The following is a 20837-nucleotide window of genomic DNA, read 5'->3' as shown; positions in this document are numbered from 1 at the left end:
TGCAAGTTAGTCCTCCCCATTGCAAGCTTTGCCTTCATACAGACCCCAGAAGACTCTTGGAGTCCCCTTTCTGTTTTTTTTCCCACACAAACTTTTTTTTGATGAGAAGAGAAAATGGTGCCGCCTGATACAAGATTACAGCCTGTTCTAGTCTTTGCAGGAGAGTTTATTTAAAGAGCTACCTCTGTCCTCTGCAGTGTGCTTGTCTCTGACACACAGCTCTCTAAGATGACAGACAAGGCTAAAAATAACATGTAGAAGCAGCTTGGTGCAATTTCATATGACCTGTCTCCTCAGTCCTTGTATTGATGGTGACAAGATTTTTGTCATGGGATTAAAAAAATTGAGAGAACAAAGCATGTGTGTAGCCACATCTGGTGAAAGCCAGAGAAAATTCCTGTGTTCCCTTTCCCCCTGCCAAGCTATCTCCTCACACGCTGGATTGGAAGAAGTGTAAGGGCCCTAGCAGGCAGCTAGCTCAAATGTTCTTGCAGATGAAATAGTTTAAAAAACCCAAAACAATGTGTATCTCTGTTCAGCAGAGGTTTTCTGATTCTTCAGGCCTCTGTTAGATCAATGCTACATATTTTTATGTCATTTTGTTGTGAGGATTTCAAAAATCCCAAACTCTGAGTCTAGTTAACTCCTTGCTCTGAAGCTTGGGTTTTATATTTGCATTAAAGAAAAGTTGAAATTTTATGTCCTAAACACTCATGTTATATAACTTCAGCCCCAAAACTGAATTTGTCAGCCATAACCAGATATTTAAATCCCATGTAGCAACCACTGGCATCACTGCCATTAGCAAACAAATAGAATTTGCCCGTTGCTAGACAGGAAATATGTTCCTATAAAGGCAGGGAAGCTGCTGAACCCAGCAGAGATCTCCTTAGTAAACCAAAATCTAAATCTGGCACTGAGCCTTTCTGTGCTCATTTAAATGTGTGTATATATATACAGAGAGAGAGAGAGAGACACACACACACACACACACATATATATATATATATCTTTTTTTATTCACACATGCACGCTCCTCCTTTCTTCGTCCCTCTTTTTCACTCCTCAAAAAAAAGCCCTGACTAAAGAATAGTAGTCAGCAGAAAGGAGAGGCTGTATCTGTACTGTGGCAATGCCATCAGGGTTTCAGACCTGGATGTCTCTTAAGGAAGGTGCTGTGGCTGTGTTTTTCTCCCTCCAGTCAGACCATCATGCCAGTGGGGACCTGGGGACAGCTCAGCCTTGCCTGAGGGACAGCTGTACACAGGGGTGGTGACAGCCGTGTCCTTACACTTCCCATTGGGGAATTTGGCAGAGCTTGGAAACTTCTGGTTTCAAAACATCCCTCAGGCTTTGCCTGGTGCCCACCAGGTTGCAGCCCTCACGCTCTGAGCACACAGGAGTGTAGGCTGGCAGCAGTGACTGCCTACAAGAGAGCAGGACTTTTGTGGGGGGGTGACTGAGCTTAGTTTTGCTTATCTACTATACTGAATTTCCTTCACCTAACCCTTTTCTCCTCCTCTTGTGAGGCCTGCTGGAGGAACCCATAGCACAAGGCTGCAGTCTTCTCTTTCTGTGGGGCCCTGCAGCCAGCCTCTCCTCCCTGGCTGCAGGGTTCTCCCAGCAGTGAGGTGCGAGGGAAGGTAGAGGCTGATGGGCCTGACTGCCTATCATCAGCTAGAAATCATTGTAAAATACATTGCACACGATGCAAATAACTGTTTTTGTGGTGTTGACTTGTACAGAACTAGAACAGAATTCTTTTTTCAAGTGAGGTCACAGTAATGTGCTTTGAGAGATTCCGTTTATTGTTGCTATAATACTGCATTGAGTACTTAATGAAACGTCTGCAGACTTGTAATGGAGCTATTCTGCATAGCCAATCAGTGAATTTGATTACTCCCTCAACCTGAATGAGTTCCTCAACCTCAATAATGACAATTTCCACATGGCCCTGCCAAGTAGCAGGGTCTGTACATCCCTTCTAATATCCTGACATGTGACTTTTATTGTTTAAAATTAAAGTGAACAGTTACAACTGGTTCCAGTGAATTAAGTCCTGGAGGATGCTGGATGTTAAAGGGATATCTGAGTAAGCAGGAGTGTTTACTTACTTTCCTGCAGATTTCTGTGCCATGGTGCTGGACAGCTGTGTTTAAAAAGGATGCAGTTTGCACTTAGCTGCCTTCCTCTTCAGCCAAGAGGAGTAAAGTAATTAGAGTAGGAGCTTGGCATGTGGGGATCCAGGGTGTTGTCCTCTGCTCTGCTGTCAATTCATGGTACAAACAAGGTCCCATGAAGCAGTTCAGTGGTTCTTGCAGTAATACAGCTCCATGTGGAAGACTTTATTCAGATTTGTGGTTGCTGAAGTCTTCTACAGTGGCTGGTGTGGGGCACAGACACAGCAGCCTTTGCCTTGGCGGGGCTGTAGGTAATGTTGTACAGCACAATGGTGTGTGGATGAAAGTGGGGATCATGGTTTGCAACTGTTCGTTGTGTAACAGAACCATTGGGAACAGTATCTTTTACTCTGCTGGTTCAGGGCAGTTTTCGTTTCAGTTTATTTACCTTTGTCTTTAATTTTCTTGGTGTCTTTCTTCCCTTTTCCTGGGTATAATGTTTTCACATACAGATGTCTCCTCGCTCTGCCCGGCGACGTTGGTCCATACAAGCAATTAACGACTTCCCGGTACTGTGCGCTGTGCTAATACTGTCCTTGATATAACCCTGTCTTCTGCCCAAGGGCCCAAGAATAAAATGCCACCTGCCTGCCTTTGAGTAACCTGCACAGAGGTGGGGGACTTGCACTCTACACAGGGCCTTCTCCAGTAAGAGTGAATGCACGTGCAAGTGGACAGGAGCAGGCACGAGCTTGCAGGGTACAAATACTGACCCACAACATGCCTAATTTCCCTGGTCTAGCAGTCAGGGAAGGATGCCAAGGGGTAGTTTGAAGTGTGAGAAAGAATCAACCTCTAAGAAACAGAGTGCACTGTAGAGGAGCTTGAATGATTCTTATGCATCACCAGCCAACTGATGAGACTGACATTAGAGCACCTCATTTCTGAGAATGATGAAGCCTTGCTGGAGAGGGAGGATCACTTAAGAGCTGTGGAAGAAACAAACTGGTTGAGTTGCTCACAACGATCTGTCATCTCATTAAAATGAGCTGCCTATTCTCAGTGCAACGCACCATGAGATCTTATTTCCTGGAGCAATAAATAGAATTTCTCCTTAATTTGTGATCTTCTCGCAGCCCTTGGAATCGCACCACCCTGCACTGAGTTTGAGTGGTTGCATTTCCAGGCACCCTGGCAGGTACTCCCTCCTCCTGGCACCTGCCCTTTCAAGACTGCTTTGACGGTCGTTTTCTGTTAGTCAGGTCCACGTGTCCCTCAAGCTTGAACATTATTCATGTGAATGTCTTGATGATATCAGCGTTGCTCAAGCTGTGCTGTAAATTTGGGCAATTACTGTCTCATCACTCATCTGCCAAGCACAGGCAAAGCTTAGAAAACTCCATTTCAATTTAAAGATGATCTCTTTAGGTCCGTTTTTCTTTATGTCTCTGCGAACAACTGGTTTTTCACAGCCGCTGTCCTTCATGCTATCTCTTTGTAAGACATCAGGGAATAAAAGAGAATCCTGTAACACCCAATTTAACTTGGTGTAATAGGATCAAGCCTTCCTAATGTATAGGCTCTAAGACTATACTAGCAAATAATAGGTGAAAGAAACCAGAAGTAATTTACTTGACTCCATTAAGGCTTTTTGCAAAGAGGTTATAAAGAAATGTGAGCAGTGGAGGCAAGAAATGAAGTTCTGTCTTGGATCAGGAACAGGCTAAGAAAGAAAACCAAGCAAGGAATTTGCCAGCTTGTGGTGTGGTAAGTTGGGGCGCACAAAGGGCCACAGTTTAATTCCCTTACCACTGGCTTGGAAGGAAGAGCAAACAGTGATGTGATAAAGTTATAGTTTTGTGTAGCGTATGCTTAAAAATGATACATGCCTTCTTCCAGGCCTTGAAGGATTTATTGTATTTGTGGATAACCTTTGGAAGAGGCTAATCACCTCTCTAAAGTGGGCAACAGTGCCCAAGGCGAAGACGCAGGCATGCACCAAGAGAGGTGTGTATTAATTGTGCATACCAAGTGCCTTCCCTTTGGAAGCAGAGCTCAGCATTGCTGAAGGTGCTCAGGGAAGCAAGAGTTTAGCAAGTCTAGAAGAAGGAATTATTCAGCCCTCTTTCTAGGTAGTGACTAGCCTCCACTTCAGAAATGCCTGTGCTGCAGGCAGGTGCCAGCTATTAAATGGTGGAAGCTATAAAGAAATATTATTGCTCTGGGGCACTTGATTCAAAAGTGCCTCAGATTTTTTAGTCCCTTTGTGGAAAGTGCTTGCTACTGTGGGAGATGCTGGAAATAGTAAATGTTGGTTATTTTGAAGAGAAAATCCAGGCAGTGCTGCATGACCTACATGGGGGAGTTTATCTGTAGGCAGCATAGCTTTCCTCAGGGAGGCAGCAATTTTAAGATTTTATTTTAAAAAAATAATACTAGATGCAGCTTGAACCTGACTTTGAGCAGGTTTAACTATTTTGTAAATGCCTTATTGCAGCTTAATGTTCAGCATCAAGTCTGTTCCCTTCTGTCTGCAAACTTTCCTTTTGGCCTACTAACACAAGTTTATACCACGAACTTTGAAATTTTGCATATGCTTATGCAAAACCGACACTTTGTTTCACGATGCTACTTACAGCGCTGCCTGCCTCAACAGGATCCAAAGACACACACCCCCCCAACTGTTCAGCATCCTTTCTGAGCAGGCATGCAGCATTTTGTAACTACTTCTGCTGAGTATGCAGTGATGATGGTGGTTGCTACGAAGCAGTTGGTGGCTTATTCTTGGGCTATCTGTTTCTACATGTAACCCATTTACTGCCATCATTATCACCTCAGATTGCGGCAAATTACAGGCTTGGGTATGGTAGTGAAGGTGCAGGCTGGCTTTTTTAGTCATTATTCAGTGCTATTCCCCGCTGTCACCTCCAACCCCATGATTGTCATAAATGCTCTGGTTTCTTTCCTTCTGGTGCTGTGAGGAACTGATGAGTCTTAATTTACTATCACTGTTGCTATTTTCTTTTCTTCCTCTCCTTAAACTCTCAGGAGCAGCTGGGTAGATGCAGTTCTCCTTGGCATGGATTCTAGGCTGCAGAAAGAGCTAGAAATGTTGGGGGCAGTACAGAAGACCTGTGTCTTTGACCTTCAGCTGTCAACAGTTAGCTTGGTGCATGCGTGTTGATTTCTGCTTCAGCTCCAACCGTTACGTTCCCTGCTCCCCCTCATGACCTGTGCTCGAGCCCCTAGGAAGAGACTTACCTTCTGTTCTACCCTAATGACCGTGGGCCTTGGTGACAGCTTTTGATAACACCATAGAAGGAGCTTGTCCTGGGAGAAGAGGTGAAGCAGAAGGGAGAGAAGAACTTTGAGCTGGACCTTGACCAGATAGACCCAAGCTAAAGCTCTCCTTGGCTCTGGTAATCCCTGTTAATAGAGCTCAAATACTGACTGATGGAGAGCTACTCCTGTAACAAACACTAGCAGTTATTTGGCTCAAAGTAGAGCTTCTGCTGTCAATGGTGATGGGCTTTATCTCATCCATAATGGTTCCCATACTTCTGATTGTAGTTTTTTCTAACACTTTGTTGCTGTAGCTGAGGCAAACCTAATTGCAAAAACCAGGACGTTTTTAATGGTGACTCTGCATGTGGCTTTGTGGTTTTTCTTCTGTCACAGCTCGAGGGGCAGGAAGTAGTGGTCATGAAAGTGTAGTACTGGCAGGGCATGTGGCCATCCACTGACTACTCCAGGAGCTGCACCAGTAAAGAATTAGGGCTTCCCTTTTTGCCAGAAAATAGGCAGTGTGAAGAGGAAGAAAACAGGATGATTTTGTTGTGAGTCCAAGTTTTCAGGGGGTTCTGATACATTTAGTGTCTTCATTTGTCTGGTGATATGCTAACAGTAAGCAGTGGAAACCATTCATGGGATCTCTTGTCCATTCTCATCCTCATTTGTTGTCATTTTCTTCCAAAAAAAAAAGTGACTTAATTACCTGTGGAAAGTGATATGTGTTGTCCATGTTTCTAGTCTTTGAAATGCCTGTTGGGAGGCTTCTTCAGTCCGCTTTTGCAGAGGGCAGGAGCAGCTTGAATCTGTTCCTGATGACGGGGCAGTGAACCTGCTTTGGTCAGAGGGGAACCTTCCATCTGCCGTGAGACCTGGGGGCAGTTGGATTACAGATGGTCAGGAGGTGACAAGTTGCTCTCCAAATTACCTGCCAAGCTCTTAGAAGCCCATGGTGATAGACCAGCAGAATATGGTTCTGCATCTGTAAGCCTGGGTTCAAATACCTGCTCAGACACAGCACAAACAACAGCTTTTGTTGGGAAAAGCCTGGCAGCTCTTCCAGGACAGTGCCTGAGCTCTTGCACCAATGGCATGGCATTGTGCTGGGGCTCCCAAGCTTTGCTCAAGTATTGGTTTTGGCAGCATCAGCAGCTCCTTGCTGTGCACATCCTTCAGCACGGAAGGGTAGTTACGTTTTAGGTGTTACCAAAAGAGGTACAGTCTGCCTGACAGCAAGAGAGCCAGAGCTGATCCCGACACTGCCTTGATTAGGTACTTGTGGACTGAAGAGAGTTCAGTCTCCTGCCCAACCACCTTCTAGCCTTCCTCTGCATAATGCTTCTCGGCTTCAGAGTTATGTAGCAGATAAATACTGCAGGCAAATTCTGCTTGAATGGATTAGGACTTGAGGGGACATGGCAGAGAACAGGATCATGCCCTAGTCAGCCAGCTTTTCCAAAGCACTGAATACTGACAGCCCTGTTCCCACCAGCATTTGGCACCTCAGTGCTGGACAGCATGCACACTCTGTTCCTCTTTACTCTGGGGAGCAATGGAAAATCAGGGGAACTCTGGTGATGTTCTGTCACTTGGGCATCCTTGGAAAAAATCTACCTGCACCTCCTCCAAGTCTGGAACACCTCCTGCACTTACTGTCAGGTCTATGCTTGAGCCTCTGAGCCTTGATCACCCCACGTCCACAGTGACTTCAGGAGCACATCCTTTTTACTTCTTGTGGCATGTGCTAGCAGTATGCTCAGTGTGGCAAGACCTTCTCAGCACACGGGCCTAAGCTTGGGCCAGGCAGGCAGTGAAGAAGGAATTGATTTCTTAAGGTTCTTAGGGTTTTTTATGGGCATTTTGTGTCCGTGAGAAGCCTGCTCAGATTCTCATAGGATTGCATGGTCACGGCCAAAGGCAGTTTGGCACCCAGCCATCCCAGAGCTGGCCTGACATCCACAGCAGAAGGGACCCAGCTTGCAGGTCCAAGTCCTGCCCTTCCTGTAGCCCAGCCTGCTCTTTAGGAGCGCCGGTGTGTTGCCTGTGTGAGCTCTGCCTGCCCTGCGGAGCCATCAGCACAAGGCTGCTTTGCTGGCCCCTTCCAAGGTACCGTTCTGCTTCAGATAGGGGTGTAGGAAGCCCCCCTCAAGTGCCTGAGGAGACTCTCCATAATTCAGTATGACCAGGAGACACTTCTGCGCAGGAGCGTGGACTCCGTGTGTCAATGAGGGTACACGCCACAGGGGAGCAGCATTGCAAAGCATCCTTCACTGCATTGGGAACCCTGCGTAGCCGCCGGTGCTTCCTCGGTAGAGCTCCAGTGCCTTCTGCCTGTCGTGCTGCCGCACATCGCACATCCTCTCATCCCTCCTCCTCACCCTCCTAGAGCCAGGAGCTGGAAGAGACCGGGATACCAGCCAAATACTCTACGGTGTTTCATACAGCCAAGGTAGCTTTACGCAGCTTGGCATTAAGACAGCCTCTGTGTCTATTACTGGGAGTATTTGGGAATCATCTTGGCTTCTTGATTTTGTCCCCTTGTGTTGATTCCGCTCCTTTCTTCTCCCCCCCTGCCTTATGTCCTGAGCCAGCTGGAAGTAGCTGTGAGCATGGTAGCTAAGGATCCTTGCTAGGAAAACTTGGGCCCTGCTTTATCATCTGCCAATGTTTGTTTGAAGCTGTTGGTGAAGCAGGAGGTGGGAGCCCTGTCCTGGCACTAAACAGGGGCGTACTCAAACACTGAAAGAGGAGACCCAAAAGAGACAGTCTGGAGCTGTCAGCTTGCCCTGAAGCTAAGGGCAAGCAGAAGCTGCCTCCCACATGTCTCTGTGCTGATGCTGGCTGAAGTCAGCAGTGGTCTGTGCAGAGGGTTCCCAGGCCAGACCTAATGAGAATGATAATTGAACGATCCTCCTGCCAAACCTGCCCAGGTTTGATTGGCATCCCAATGATGATTTGTTCTCTTATTGGCTTTCACAGGGGAACTCACAAAATACTTTTTGAGTGAGTTTGACCTTGAGCTCGCTGCCTTGACCTGCTTTTCACTTCCTACAGATGGAGATGCTTGTTCTCCTGGGCATGTCATGGATGTTTTCCAGGGTAACACAGAGCCTTCTGAAAGGCAGGTTTGGGTGCTGCTTGCATTATTCCTGACCCTAGTGCTTTGTTCCCTGGCCCAAGAAGCCTCATGTCCTCTTCCCAGTAACACGGTGCCATTTGTTCTCAGAAATCAAGGAGGTGGAAAAGCAAACGAGAAGGGACAGATGCCAACAACCGACCCATCAAAGCTGCTGGGAAAGTTATTATCCAAGATATTTCCTGCTTGCTGCCTGTCCACAAGCTGCTGGGAGAGCTCTACATGTGAGTACGAGCTGGCATCCTTTCCCAAATGAAAGCAGCTGTCTTTTGGCACTGCTATATTTTAATTTTGAATCAGTCAACACTGATCTTTGAATGTTTTCTTATCTTTTTCCTCTGTTCTTGCCTTGCTGCTTTTTTGTGGTATCCCTCTCTGCCTGTGAGAGGGGACTTGTCTCCTATAAATCTGAAAAGTGTGATAGAAGAAGTTTGTGATGGGGTATTGTACACAGAGTTTGAACCAGTGCTCCAGCATCACCACTGCAGGTTCAGGTTTTCATCAGCTGAAGAGATAAATTATCAGTACCAATTCTTTTTCAAATGTCATGTTAAACTCCACACTTAAACACACAGGCTTAAAAATCCCAATAAATGCCCACTGTCATACTATAACACTGTTATTAGCTCCTAAGGCTTTTTAATTTCAGAAGTGTTTGGAGTGCCCAATTCACTTGGAGACTTGGTTGTACGTGACAGTGACTGTATAGCAAGTTCTTCTGCTTTAATGGAAAGGACGGAGAAGTTCTGTTTGTTTGGGGGTTTTTTTAAACAAGGAACTTCTTTTTCCAAACTGTCTAATTCAGACAGTTACAAAATCTCTGTTACTGAATTTTTGCTTCCTCAGCTTTGGTAATACTGTCCGGTCTTTCACAGAATTTCCAGTGTATGGACATAGACTGTTTTCTGTTTGCTGTAACATCTTAAGTGGTGAAAATATCAGTTGTCTCAGGAAGATTTATGATGATAAGCAGGAAAGCCCATGTGGGTTTCCTCAGCCCACCTTGCCAGCCTCTCGGAGACCCTCCAGTGGGTGCGTTATCCCACTGGGGAACAGGCTGAAGACCAGCCTACTTCTCCACGGTGTACCACTGCGTCCCTCCCGGTCAGGCAGAGCAGACCAACAGGCTGAATGGGAACAGGACACCTAACTGCTGGCACTAGCTTCTAGGGACAAGAATGCATCTTGGCTTGGCGATACCCTGGCACAAGTTCAGTCTGATACCTCCTTGGAAATGGTGCTGTTTAAAATCAATCTCAGCTAGTCTGGAGCTGGACTTGATGTGCGATGTGTTACTGAAGGTGAATAGTGGGAGAAGGATGGCAGGGATCCCTGAATAACAGAGAAGGAAGGGATGGGATCCTGACTGTGCTAGCAGGCTCGTATTGATCAGGAAGCTCTGGGCTGCTCACTGCTGCCAGTACCACTTTTCCCCCATCCCTCCCCACCTTTGCAGGTAACGTGCCAATTAGAGCTGAGCTATCTCCTTTCTTTTTAGACTGAATGTGAATAATATCCAGGAAACTTGCCAGAAGAATGCTGCCTCAGCCTTGGCTGTGGGACGGAGGGATCTTGTACAGGTATGACGTTGAATTGGACCTCTTCCTCAGTGTGCCTTGCCACGCTCCAATGGCCTGTGCTGTCACCTGGATACCCAAACAGCCACCTAGGTTCAGAAGTTGTTCCAGGGAGTCTCTGATTGGTGAACCAAGGCCTGTGTAACAGCCACATAGGAGCCTGAGGAACAGCCTTGCTGACTCTTGGCATCCAGAGATCCTTTCCCAGGGCTGCAAGCAGATTGTGTTATGCCCTTTGCCAAACTGAGTGAAGAACGTTTTTCAGGGAATTCCTGCAGGCAAAATGAGGAACACAGCCTGCTTTTGAGTCAGCAAATGGAGTAACTGTGCACAGAGTTGCCTAGTTGCTGTCAGCATTTTGATGGGTGATTTTTTCTTACTTACGTAATTGTCCCCATTTGGTATTCATCTGTGCTGGCACTGGGAGCTAACTGCAGCTAGCTTCTCCCCAAGAGTCTGAGCCCAGGGACCCAGCTCCAGAATGGGACTGGCTACTTGCCTTCAGCTAATAATAGGAGAAAAATGGTTATCGTGGCCCATCCTTTTCCATTTGGTCAGTCATTGCAACATGCAGAACATTTGACAGGACTCTGGAGTGCCTGAAAGAGATGGGAGTGGGCTGGCAATGCCAGAGGTGCCTGTGCACCTCTCCTGAGCATTTGGCTCTTCCTAGACCTGGGCAGAGAACACACGTAGGCTTACCTGATCTGAGCAGAAGCAAACTCAGGCTGTTGTCTTGCTTCTTGGTGAGTTCTGCTAGACCAGAGGAGAGAAGGTAGGTCTAGTTCTCCTTTGTCTGTGCTTCATCTTGATGTCTGGTTTACCCACACTGGGCCAGAGCTTGGGTGGAATAGCTTCAGCAAGATTTCTCTGAGATACCTCTTTCTTGCTTGTTTTCCCCTGTCCTGTGTAAGTCCAGCCTGTACTGCAGCTTGCCTTGTTCCTGGCAGACACAGAGGCTTGAGTTGCAGGTTACACTTAAGATGTGCTTTATAGCAGTGTAGGAAGTGGCATCTTTCCCATTTCCTTTCTGTGCTCTCTTGTACTCAGCCTTGTCCTCATATCAGTTTCTCTCCTGTTTCTTTCTCTCTGGCTTCACAGCGAGCAGCTGTGGGACTACTGTTCCTGGCTGCTTTTTGTATTTGGAGCACGTTTTTTCTTTACTTTCCCATGTTGTGAGCTCTCTGATTTCTGCTGGTTTTCCAGCACCATGCTCCTTTCCCTTCCCTGCCCTTTTTTCATGCCAAACTAGGAGTTTTACTTTTCTCTGGAGTATTCTAATTGCCCCATTTTAAAAGGCACAGCAGAAAAAAGAGTCCCAGAACAGTGGTAGAGAGACTGAAAAGATGGGACCATGGTAAATAGAGGAAAATTTCATGTGAGATAGTTAAACTGTTGGAGTAGAAATGGCAAACTGTACTCTTGTCTGCGCTGGGCTGTGCTAGGAGAACAGAGGTGTTCAGTAACACTCACAGCTAATCAAAAGATACTTTTCATGATAATTATGATTCACCGGTAAACTTTCTGCCAGCAGACATCTCCGAACCCAAGAACTGTATCAAACCTGTTGGAAGTTTGCGAATATGAAATGCATTAATAGGTCTGTTAAGCTATCCTGACAGGTCTGTTAGACTATTCTTCAAAGTTTAACCCAAACTCAAAGCAAGTGGGACAGGTTTGTGTTAATCTGTATATTATCTGTGACACAGAGGCTGAAACTGTTCCCTGCTGCCGGGTGGGGGGCGGGGGGGGGGGGGGGAGGCAAGCTCCATTATTATCTGTCTGTGAGTGAATTTGTGCACGCCTATGCCCTGGGAGTGTGGTGATTTCTAATTGTAGCTTTGATGCTTTTCCTTCCTGTCTGCCAGGTTTGGTCACTGGCCATGGTAGCCACCGATCTCTGCCTTGGACCAAAGTCTGACCCAGATTTGGAGATACCTTGGGCACAACATCCATTTGGACGTCAATTACTGGAGTCCTTGTAGGTGTCTGAATGCCAGGGAGGGGTTGGGGAATGGTTGCTGAAGCGTAGCCCTCGATAACTATGTAAGTTGTAAGGCATCATTTCACATTTGGAGTAGTGCCACAGCGTGTAGTTTTTTTACCCATTCAAGCCTGAGATGCATCAAGAAAGGAAGCTGCAAGTGTGTTTAAGACATACAGGAGGTGGCATTTGGCCTCCCATCTAGCATCCAGGTCTTCCTTGGCCAACATTGAGCAATAGACCAGGGGCAGTTGGAGCTCTGCTTTCCAGCGTGCCCACAATGCCTGATTGGAGATTTTGGGTTTCCACTCCCCACCTCTTAAATGAACATGTTGGTGCAGCTGCTTTTTTTCACCTTCAAATTTGCTGTTGCCATATAGAATTACTGAGAAATCATTCCACTGGTCTCAAAAGTGTTAGCTGCAGATATCTTCCTGCCAGTGAATCTGTCCAGGAGGGGACAAAATTAGTAATTGATATTATCTGTCGATACACCTTGTTTGGAGACACAGGATTTGTGTGGTGTACTTTGCATGTTGTTGCTTGACCTAGCTCTTTTCCTGCTGTTATGGCAGCAATGGGAGTGGAGTGCAGGTTGTTCTTCGTTGCTCTCAATCTTTAGAGCAAACCAGAAACTTCACAGCCATCCAGAAAGCCTGTGGTGGGGTTTTGCCTTGTGATCTAGATGTGGGATGCTTGCACATAGAGGGTTTTGTCAAAAAGACATTTTTGGGGTGAGTCTAATGGCTTCAGCTTTACATCCACTTAAAATCAGTTCTGTGATGTTGTTCCTGAAGCTGCACAAACTTGGGATAATCAGGCCACAAGTACTGAAGTGTTTCCAGAACTCCCATCTTTTTCCCGCCTGTTAGGCCATGACTGTTTTCAGGAGGAGGACTTAGCTTCTCAAAGGCATGGCAGAAAAGACAACCTGGTCCCGCAGAGCGCACATGCCTCCTGTGGGTGTAATGTGACCCAAATTGATTTATGCAACAGGCTCAAAATTAGTTGCCCTGGAGTCTCGATGCTTTTGCCGCTGAATTGTGCCCAGTCTCATGCTGTCTGTCTTTTCATTTCCCAGGCTGGCTCATTACTCGCAGCTCCACGATGTGCAGACCCTGGCCATGCTGTGCAGTGTATTTGAAGCCCAATCCAGGCTACAGGGGTGCCCAAACTCCTACGGCCCCTTTCCTCAGCGTGCCTCCAACCTGGCCTCCCACAGCCGATACGTATGATCGCCATTTCTTTCCCATTTGCCTTGCATATCTTTGAACATCTCTCATGTAGGTGACATGATTTCCTTTCCCCCTCAACAGCCCAGCTTTACTTCCTCTGGCTCCTGTTCCAGCATGTCAGATCCTGGACTTGGCACCGGAGGCTGGAGCATAGGTACTGAGACCTGGGTAGTAAATAGAGGAATCTGCCTCCCTTCTGGCCTAGGTTTTAGATGGCTCCTGTGGTGGGGGAAGAAGGGAGTTAGTACTGGCTGTGACTGCAGATGTGCTCTGCCAGAGCAGCTTTCCAGGGTTTGGCCGATGTGTTGTGACTCTGTGGCTGGAGGTGAGCAGGGCTTGCAGTAACCATGTCAACGTTCCTGCAGTCTTTCCCCTTCTGATTTCCATGTGTGCAACTGGGAGAAACTGTTACAAACACCCTAGACCTAGCAAGCTAGGCCCCTGGATCACAGGTTAACCCAGAGCCAAGAGCTCCCACTGCTGCCTTTTCCAGTTGGACACAGGTGAAGAGACAGACCAGTTTGTACTGTTTTGCTTCCAGCCTGGCTGTAGCAAGCACTCGGGGTGCTTGCCTGGTGCCATAAGCTTTCCACAGCCCCAGCGCTTTGCACAGTTGGAAGCTGTTATCCATGCCAGTGACTCCTGGTAATTTCCTTATCCTGCATGTGCCTGGACATATTTTCCTAGGATTAGCTGCCAGGGATCAAGGTCGGGCTGTCTGGCCTGCAGTTCCCTAGGTCCTCCTCCTTGTCCTTTGTGAAGACAGGAGTGACACTTGCTTTCCTCCAGTCCTCAGACACCCCTTCCAATCACCAAAATCATTCAACAGTTATCAAGAGCGGCCTCACAGTGTTATCAGCCAGCTAATTCCACAGGGTTTTTGGGGAAAAAGCAATGCTGTGCTTTCTCCTGTCACTGGAAAAACAGCTGCAGTTGGGAAGGCTGGGTTCTTGGTGCCATGCATGCCCACAGGCCTAAGGACTTTTTCTGTTGAGCTGCAAAGGTGTCAAAGACAAGTCACTCTTAAGGGTTCGTGTCCAGTTTGAAGCTGTTGGCTGATTCCTAGTGATGTACGTGGCCTGGGGCAGCATCTGCCCTGTTAGCACCAAAGCTGTGCCGTTTCAGTGTGATACCAAGGTGTCTGTCACATGAGGAAGAGTGGAGGATGCAGGTTAGCTGAGCTGATGTAGTGGTTAATAGCAGTCTTCTCCCTGCCCCAGGGCAATGCCCTACATACAGAGGCCCCTTTACATAACATCAGCCCTGGTGATGAGAGACCTCCCTGTCTAGGAAAGAGGAGCCCAGACCCGCTGGGAATAACATTCCCAAGGAAACTCCATGGGATTGGTTGCCTGGTTACTTTTTGTCTAAAGTGGAATGCAAAACAGATTCCTTCATATTAGATTTCTCTGCCTGATGATCCTCATTCTCATCCTGTCACCAGAAGTGCAGTAGAAGCATTTGGCAAGTAGAGGATGGCACTTAGTTTTCTGAGGCAGGGCAGAAGGTGATACAACCGTGTCTTAGAGAGGAAACCGAGGTGGGCGAATGTGTGGCCTTTCACATCTCCTTCCGTGGTTTTGATGAGGTTGTGCTTTCTGAGGTGTGCTCACAACCTTTTGATGCTTGCAGCAAACAAAGATGCGGAGCAGGCCTCCACTCCCTGGTGTGAGTCTTCTCCGGATGACTTCCGCTATGGAAACCTAATGTATCCCGATCATCGGGAGCGTGAGAAAGACCAGCATGAGAAAAACAAAAGGTAGGTTGCCTTGGGGGCACTAAGAGATGCGTTTCTCTGTACCCAAGTCAGCTGGAACTCTACAGCCAGGTCTCTGTTCATGCTGTGAAGTACCTCACCTGGTCCTAGACCTTTTCATTCAGGTAGGCATTTGCAGAAGCTTCATGCTGCAGATGAGCTCTGCTGGGACTGCATATGATACATCTATAAGTGGCCATGGCGGGTGCCCCAGAGGGCAGTCCACCCGTTGAGTCTACACCCTTGAGTGTTAGAACACGTGAATGCCAGAGCAGTTAGCGTTCGGCCATGTTTCAGCAACATGTGGAAAGCAATCCGCTGCTCTTCTGGCCATGTGAGCTGGTTGTGTAGCTGTTGCTGGGAAGAGGATTGCGACCAGAGACTCAGAGTCAGTCAGGTGGATGACAACCCTCTTGTTCCTCTAGGCTCCTGGATCCTGCCAACACTCAGCAATTTGATGACTTTAAGAAGTGCTATGGAGAAATCCTTTATCGCTGGGGCCTGCGCGAGAAGCGGGCTGAGGTTCTGAAGTTTGTCTCTTGTCCTCCTGATCCCCACAAAGGCATTGGTGAGTGTCTGCTCCGGCTGCCCAGGCAGAGTCACAGAATCATCTAGGTTGGAAAAGACCTTGAAGGTCATCTAGTCCAACCATCCAGCTCTGCCTTAGGAACATGCAAGCAGCTGGCGGGATGAAAAGCGCCCATCAGTCGGCCCAGGGGTTAGCTCTGCCAGCAGAGGGGTTTGGCTGCTTTGCAGCCCTGGGTGGAGATGAGGCTTGCAGATGTTAGTTCAAGGGCTTTGTAGACTGCAACATCTCTCCAGCAAAGCTGGAACCGCACATACTGCTACGCTAGCAATGTTCAGCTGTTTATGCTGATGGCTATTCTTTATTCCCTGTTCTAATCTCTGATTCTGGGCTGAAGTGTCCTTATAGTGCATGCGTAAAACTGCAAGGTCTCTAACTGTTGATGAGCTAGCCAAGAAATAGGCAAATAGAACATTTCTCAAAAATATTTTCAGCAGTGTAGGTGCCCAGAACTGCCACTTAAGAATAGCTGCCAAAATGTCATCTTCCTAGGCCTCTGGGAAAAAAATGCACTTAAGGAGGCGAGAAGCAGGTGAGAGATGCCAGAGAAGCAGCGGTTGTCCCACCTTGTCACCAGGGATTCCTCCTGGGGAGTAGCTGGAGTCAGAATTGGTGACTTCAACCACTGCCATTGCCCCTCCTTGGCTGACAGTCAGGGCGCTGCTGTAGCACACTTCAAGCGCACTCTGTGCTCTCTGTGATGAGAGACAAAGGCTGTTCTTGATTGCTCTTAGTTACACTTTGCAGTGATGTGAGGCAGATGAGACCAGCGGGAAGCCTTCATCTCCGCAGCGTGTGTCAGCATGTCCCAAGGTAGAAACCTGACACATGTTCCCAGCTGTTCGGCCCTCAGGGATCGGTGGGCCAGTGTGTGCCTCGGCACGCCAATTCCCCATTTCTTTGCTTCCATATGGAGACCAAACGGAGATCTCTAAAAGATACATTTTTCCCACCCTGAAGGAAGTTTGAGGCAGATCCCTTGGGCCATGGGCTCGGCAGACTCATCTGTCAAAGGGGGGCTCTGTGCAGGGCTTCTCTGTCCATGATTCTGCCAGCACTAATTGTCTTGCTCTCCATTTCTTTCCTCCGGCCAGAGTTCGGTGTGTACTGCAGCCACTGCCGCAGCGAGGTGCGTGGCACCCAGTGTGCCATCTGCAAGGGCTTCACCTTCCAGTGTGCCATCTGCCACGTGGCAGTGCGGGGCTCCTCTAATTTCTGCCTGACGTGCGGACACGGAGGCCACACCAGCCATATGATGGAGTGGTTTCGCACCCAGGAGGTGTGTCCCACGGGCTGTGGATGCCACTGCCTGCTCGAGAGCACCTTCTGAGCAGTGCTGACAGCAGGGCGCCTGCAAACTGGATTTAATATTTAATTCCCAAGCCATGTTGAATCAGCGCTGCTCCACGGTGTCTGGAGGAGACGCCACAGGGAGCTGAAGCAGGATGTCCCGGCGGTGCACTGCAGTGATGTTTACAAGTCCTTCCAGTATTCCTACGCTTCCCAGGTTGCTTTCAGACTGATTTGACCAAACTCCCTGTGTCCATTGCTGGCAATGGATGCCAGACTGGAAAAATTGTTCTCTCCTGCAGAAGGGTGTGTGAATATTGGCTACTCTCCATTGGGATGAGGTGGTTTTAAAAAGCTCCTTTGGAAAGGGCTCACCTGGTAGAGTCGGACTCTCCAGCTACATAGTGTCTTTCCAGGTGCCTCCTGACAGGGGCTCAAAGTGAGAAAAGTAGTTGTTCTTTGCACAGTTAAAGCAGAACTAATTCACAAGCAACAGTGAGCTCTAAAAGCGACCTGTAAACTGTGCTCGAAGAGCAAATACTCCATGGGACTGCGCTCGGTTACTTTTGGAAGCAACAGGGTCCTTGTTTTGAATGGCTGTTTACATCGTTTAGATTTCCCCATAAAACAAGAGAATGAAACTGCATTTTTTCCAGGATTATTTCCTGCACCGCTTCCTACTCCCTGGTCCGTACCCGTGGCTGGTGTGCAAAGCCCAGCCCTGCGCCCAGGCTCCCTAGGACAAGTTGCTTTCTTCCTGCTGGCCCAGTACCCTTACTCTGAAGGTGTCTCCGTCTCTTGCTCTGACTGGGTGATACAATGCACTTTAACTTGCCTGTCCCTGCCTTGTCAGCGTGACCCGGTGACTGGGAAGGGCATCTTTGGGATCCACACGGTGTTTCCATGGACAGTGGCACCTGAGGGCGTTTCGAAAAGCCTTTGCTTCCTTACTGGGATTGCCTGTTTTCTCCAGGCTCTGTGGGGGGAAATCAATGAATAATTTGAGATTTGCTGCCACTATGCTTGAGAGATGAGGCTCCCGAGCCTGAGAGGCAGCAATTTCTAGGGGAAAAAAGGGTTTGGAAGGGTGGTGGGATTCACAGAGGCAAAAGGTTTGTGCCTTTCCTCCCTGTGGAGCTTTCAGTTGGAGAATGTGAGCGCTGGATCCCTCCGGGCTGTGCCGCTGCCTGTGGGGGTGCACACCCTGAGCACGCAGCCTCTGCCTCTCCTGAGCAGCGTCAGCCTGAGCTTTGGCTTTGGGCAAATGTGTGGTCAGGGACGAGCCGGCTGGAGTCACCCCCTGCCCGCGCGGCGCTGATCCTGTCCCCCCGCGCTTGCCTGCTGAGCAGGGCCGCCTGCCCTGCCCGCTCCCAGCCTTTGTGCTCACTCCGGATCTGGGCTCCTGCTGTGGAATAAACAGGATGGTGTATCTTAAACATTCAAACATTAAAATTATTTTTTTAAGTGCTGTTCTGATCGAACTTGGTGTCGCTGTGCTAGTTCTCCCTCCATGGGGAGCCCCCAGCAGCTCTCCCTCCCAGCACGGCGGTCAGCGTTGCACCCCACAGCCCTCTCCCCGCACCCCAAAGCAGGGGGTCCCACTCTGGATACCGGTGCTCAGTGGCAGCAGAGACCTGCAGTAGCTGGGGGGCTCGCTGACTGCACTGGCACCCCCAGCCCTGGCGCTCGCAGCCTGGCCCTGCGCTGGGAACTGCCCGTGGGTCCTGGTGTGCCTCTTGCGAAAACGAACCCGGGCGGTGTCTGAGCTGCCGGCAAACCAAACCCCACGTCCTGCAGTTTGGGGAGGCCCCGGGCAGCGTCTGCACCCCCAGCCGGCAGGCGGGCACGCTGGGGTCCTGCCCGGCGCCGCGGGGAGAGGGCTCCCGCCCTCGCCGTCCTACGTGACAGCCATTCACCTCGGAAGTATTTTCATTTCCATGCTTGAGTGCGTGTGTAGGGTGGAAGGGAAAGGAGCCTTGTTATTTAAAGGTGACAGACCGACAGATTGTGGTATTTATGTGTGTTATTACTGTTCATTATGGTCTATCTCCATAATATCTGAATACCTCCGAGGTGGAGGGCGGCTGGTGCTTCAGAGGAAGGCGGAAAAGCACCACCTCTTGCCGTGGGTGTTTGTGCAACCCTGCACAGGTAGGTAGAATTTCTTCCCGGACTCACACCCAGCAGCATGTGTGGCGGTCGCTTTGGGAGTGGTCTTGCTCAATGCAGAAGTGACTCTTGCAAGGAAACAGGAATGGCTTATTCTCACCTGCCTGGAGCCTGGCAAGAAGGGAAATGCGTTGCCTTCGCTGTGCTCGGCAGCCCCTCTCCAGAATAAATGATCAGAAACAGGGTGTGCTGCTGCACTGGTGACCCATGCCAGCCCCTCCATCTGCTCTGCCCCCCATCTGCTTGTTCTCTTACCCACCTACTCTTTGGAATAACTTGGTAAAGTGCAAAAAAATTCTGGCCAAATCTCACTCTGAATTTCAGGCTTTATCAAGGCTTTGGAGAGGGGGCAGGAGAGGGAGAGATGGCGGGTGCTGCTCGGGAAGCAGGGCTCAGCACGAAGCGTCTCGGCATGCACCAAACCACTGACGTGGTCAAACCAGGCAAATCAAACCAGTCATCCAGGAGAAGGACAGTGCCACAGACCAGGGCTGGTCCTGCCTGCTGGGGAGGTCGGTGACCCTTCATCCTTCCTGCTGGTGCAGGAATGGGGGGACATCGAGTTAAACGCTGCTCAGCCAGAGGCAGGAGCAGGCTCCTCACACATACGCTGCGTGGGGAGGGTGCAAAACCGCTTCCCTCAGGGCATCGCCAGTGCCACGGTTTGCCAGGGCTCCAGGAGCGACCAGGCACTTCCAGGGAGGGAATCTCCATCCCAGGCCACCACCGAGGCTGCCGGTGGTCGGAGAGCTGACCCTGTGTTCCCCCCTGGCAGCGCTCTGCAGAGATGCCGCCGCACCCTGCTCTCCCTCTTGCAGCCTTCCCTGCCCGTCGCTGCCGGCCATTGCAGAGGCGGATGCTGAGCATGGGGGGGACTTTTGGGCCGACCCCAAGTAGCTGCTTGGGTAAGACTTGCCTCAGCTGCCTGCTGAGCGCGTCCTCAGGGCTGTTTCCAGTGCATCTGTGCTGACTTTCCCAAGGAGGGCTGGAGGAGAACGCTCCCACGACAAACCCAGGCTCTGCCCTCGAGGCCACCCTCAGCTTTTTAAACCTTTTCTGTGTTCCGTGGAGCTAGCAGGGGTGTAACGAGCGTGGGGTGCCTTCCCCATCCCTGCTGAGGCTCTCTGCATGTGGAATTTTAATCTCCGACGATTAGAGTTTGGCAGAGATCTGAGGAATGATGATATTGGGGAAGGTGCCAAGGAAAGCCTTTCCCCGTGGACACTGCTCCTCGCTCTGTTTGGGTCAGCCCCCTCCTCCTCTGTGCTCACAGCCCCATTAGCCCAGCGTCAGCCTGTGCCAGCACTGTAGGGCCCGATCCTGCCCCAAGCCCAGCGGCACATTCCTGCTGTCTCCCTCGGGCCGGCCCCAGCGTCAGTTCGTCTGTCTGGTGGGTAAACCAGTTCAGGAACTGATGAGCCAAAACCATTTGGCTGCTCTCGTTTTGGCCAGGCTGGTTGTCAGCCGGCTCCACTCCCCGATGCTGCTCAGCCCGGGGACCAGCAAGGTGTGGGGACAGGGACAGCAAGGGGATGGGCAGCCATTGGCAAAGCCCTCTGCTGCCACTTTGGTGCTGCTACAGCAGCGTCTGCTGTACAGCTCGGTCCCAGCACTGTCCTTCTCAGTGCTCGGTGCATTCCTGCTCCCTCATGCTCACTGCAGAGCTGGGGGTCAGCTCGCCTGCCCTGGGGACACC

General features: G+C 49.5%; 1 protein-coding gene across 3 annotated transcripts in view; it reads left to right on the top strand.

The window, feature by feature from the left end:
- The window catches only part of WDR59 (WD repeat domain 59), a 50174-nt gene extending 31738 nt beyond the window's left edge, over positions 1–18436 (top strand). Inside the window, exons 19-27 of one of the 3 annotated variants that reach the window (XM_074913262.1) lie at positions 2633–2689; positions 8635–8768; positions 10043–10124; positions 11990–12102; positions 13187–13334; positions 13422–13494; positions 14973–15099; positions 15522–15664; positions 16777–18436. In XM_074913262.1, coding sequence (XP_074769363.1) covers positions 2633–2689; positions 8635–8768; positions 10043–10124; positions 11990–12102; positions 13187–13334; positions 13422–13494; positions 14973–15099; positions 15522–15664; positions 16777–17012 — 1113 coding nt within the window. In that variant the 3' untranslated portion in view covers positions 17013–18436. Of the gene's footprint in view, positions 1–2632; positions 2690–7585; positions 8769–10042; positions 10125–11989; positions 12103–13186; positions 13335–13421; positions 13495–14972; positions 15100–15521; positions 15665–16776 lie in introns of those variants that run through there. The other 2 variants (XM_074913263.1, XM_074913264.1) reach the window with 2 other exon arrangements.
- Positions 18437–20837: the final 2401 nt, after the last annotated feature.

Source organism: Athene noctua, chromosome 9 (assembly GCF_965140245.1).
Source record: "Athene noctua chromosome 9, bAthNoc1.hap1.1, whole genome shotgun sequence".
NCBI lineage: Eukaryota > Metazoa > Chordata > Aves > Strigiformes > Strigidae > Athene > Athene noctua.
The sequence above is the reverse complement of the archived record's forward strand: the minus strand, read 5'-3'. Positions and strand labels throughout refer to the sequence as shown.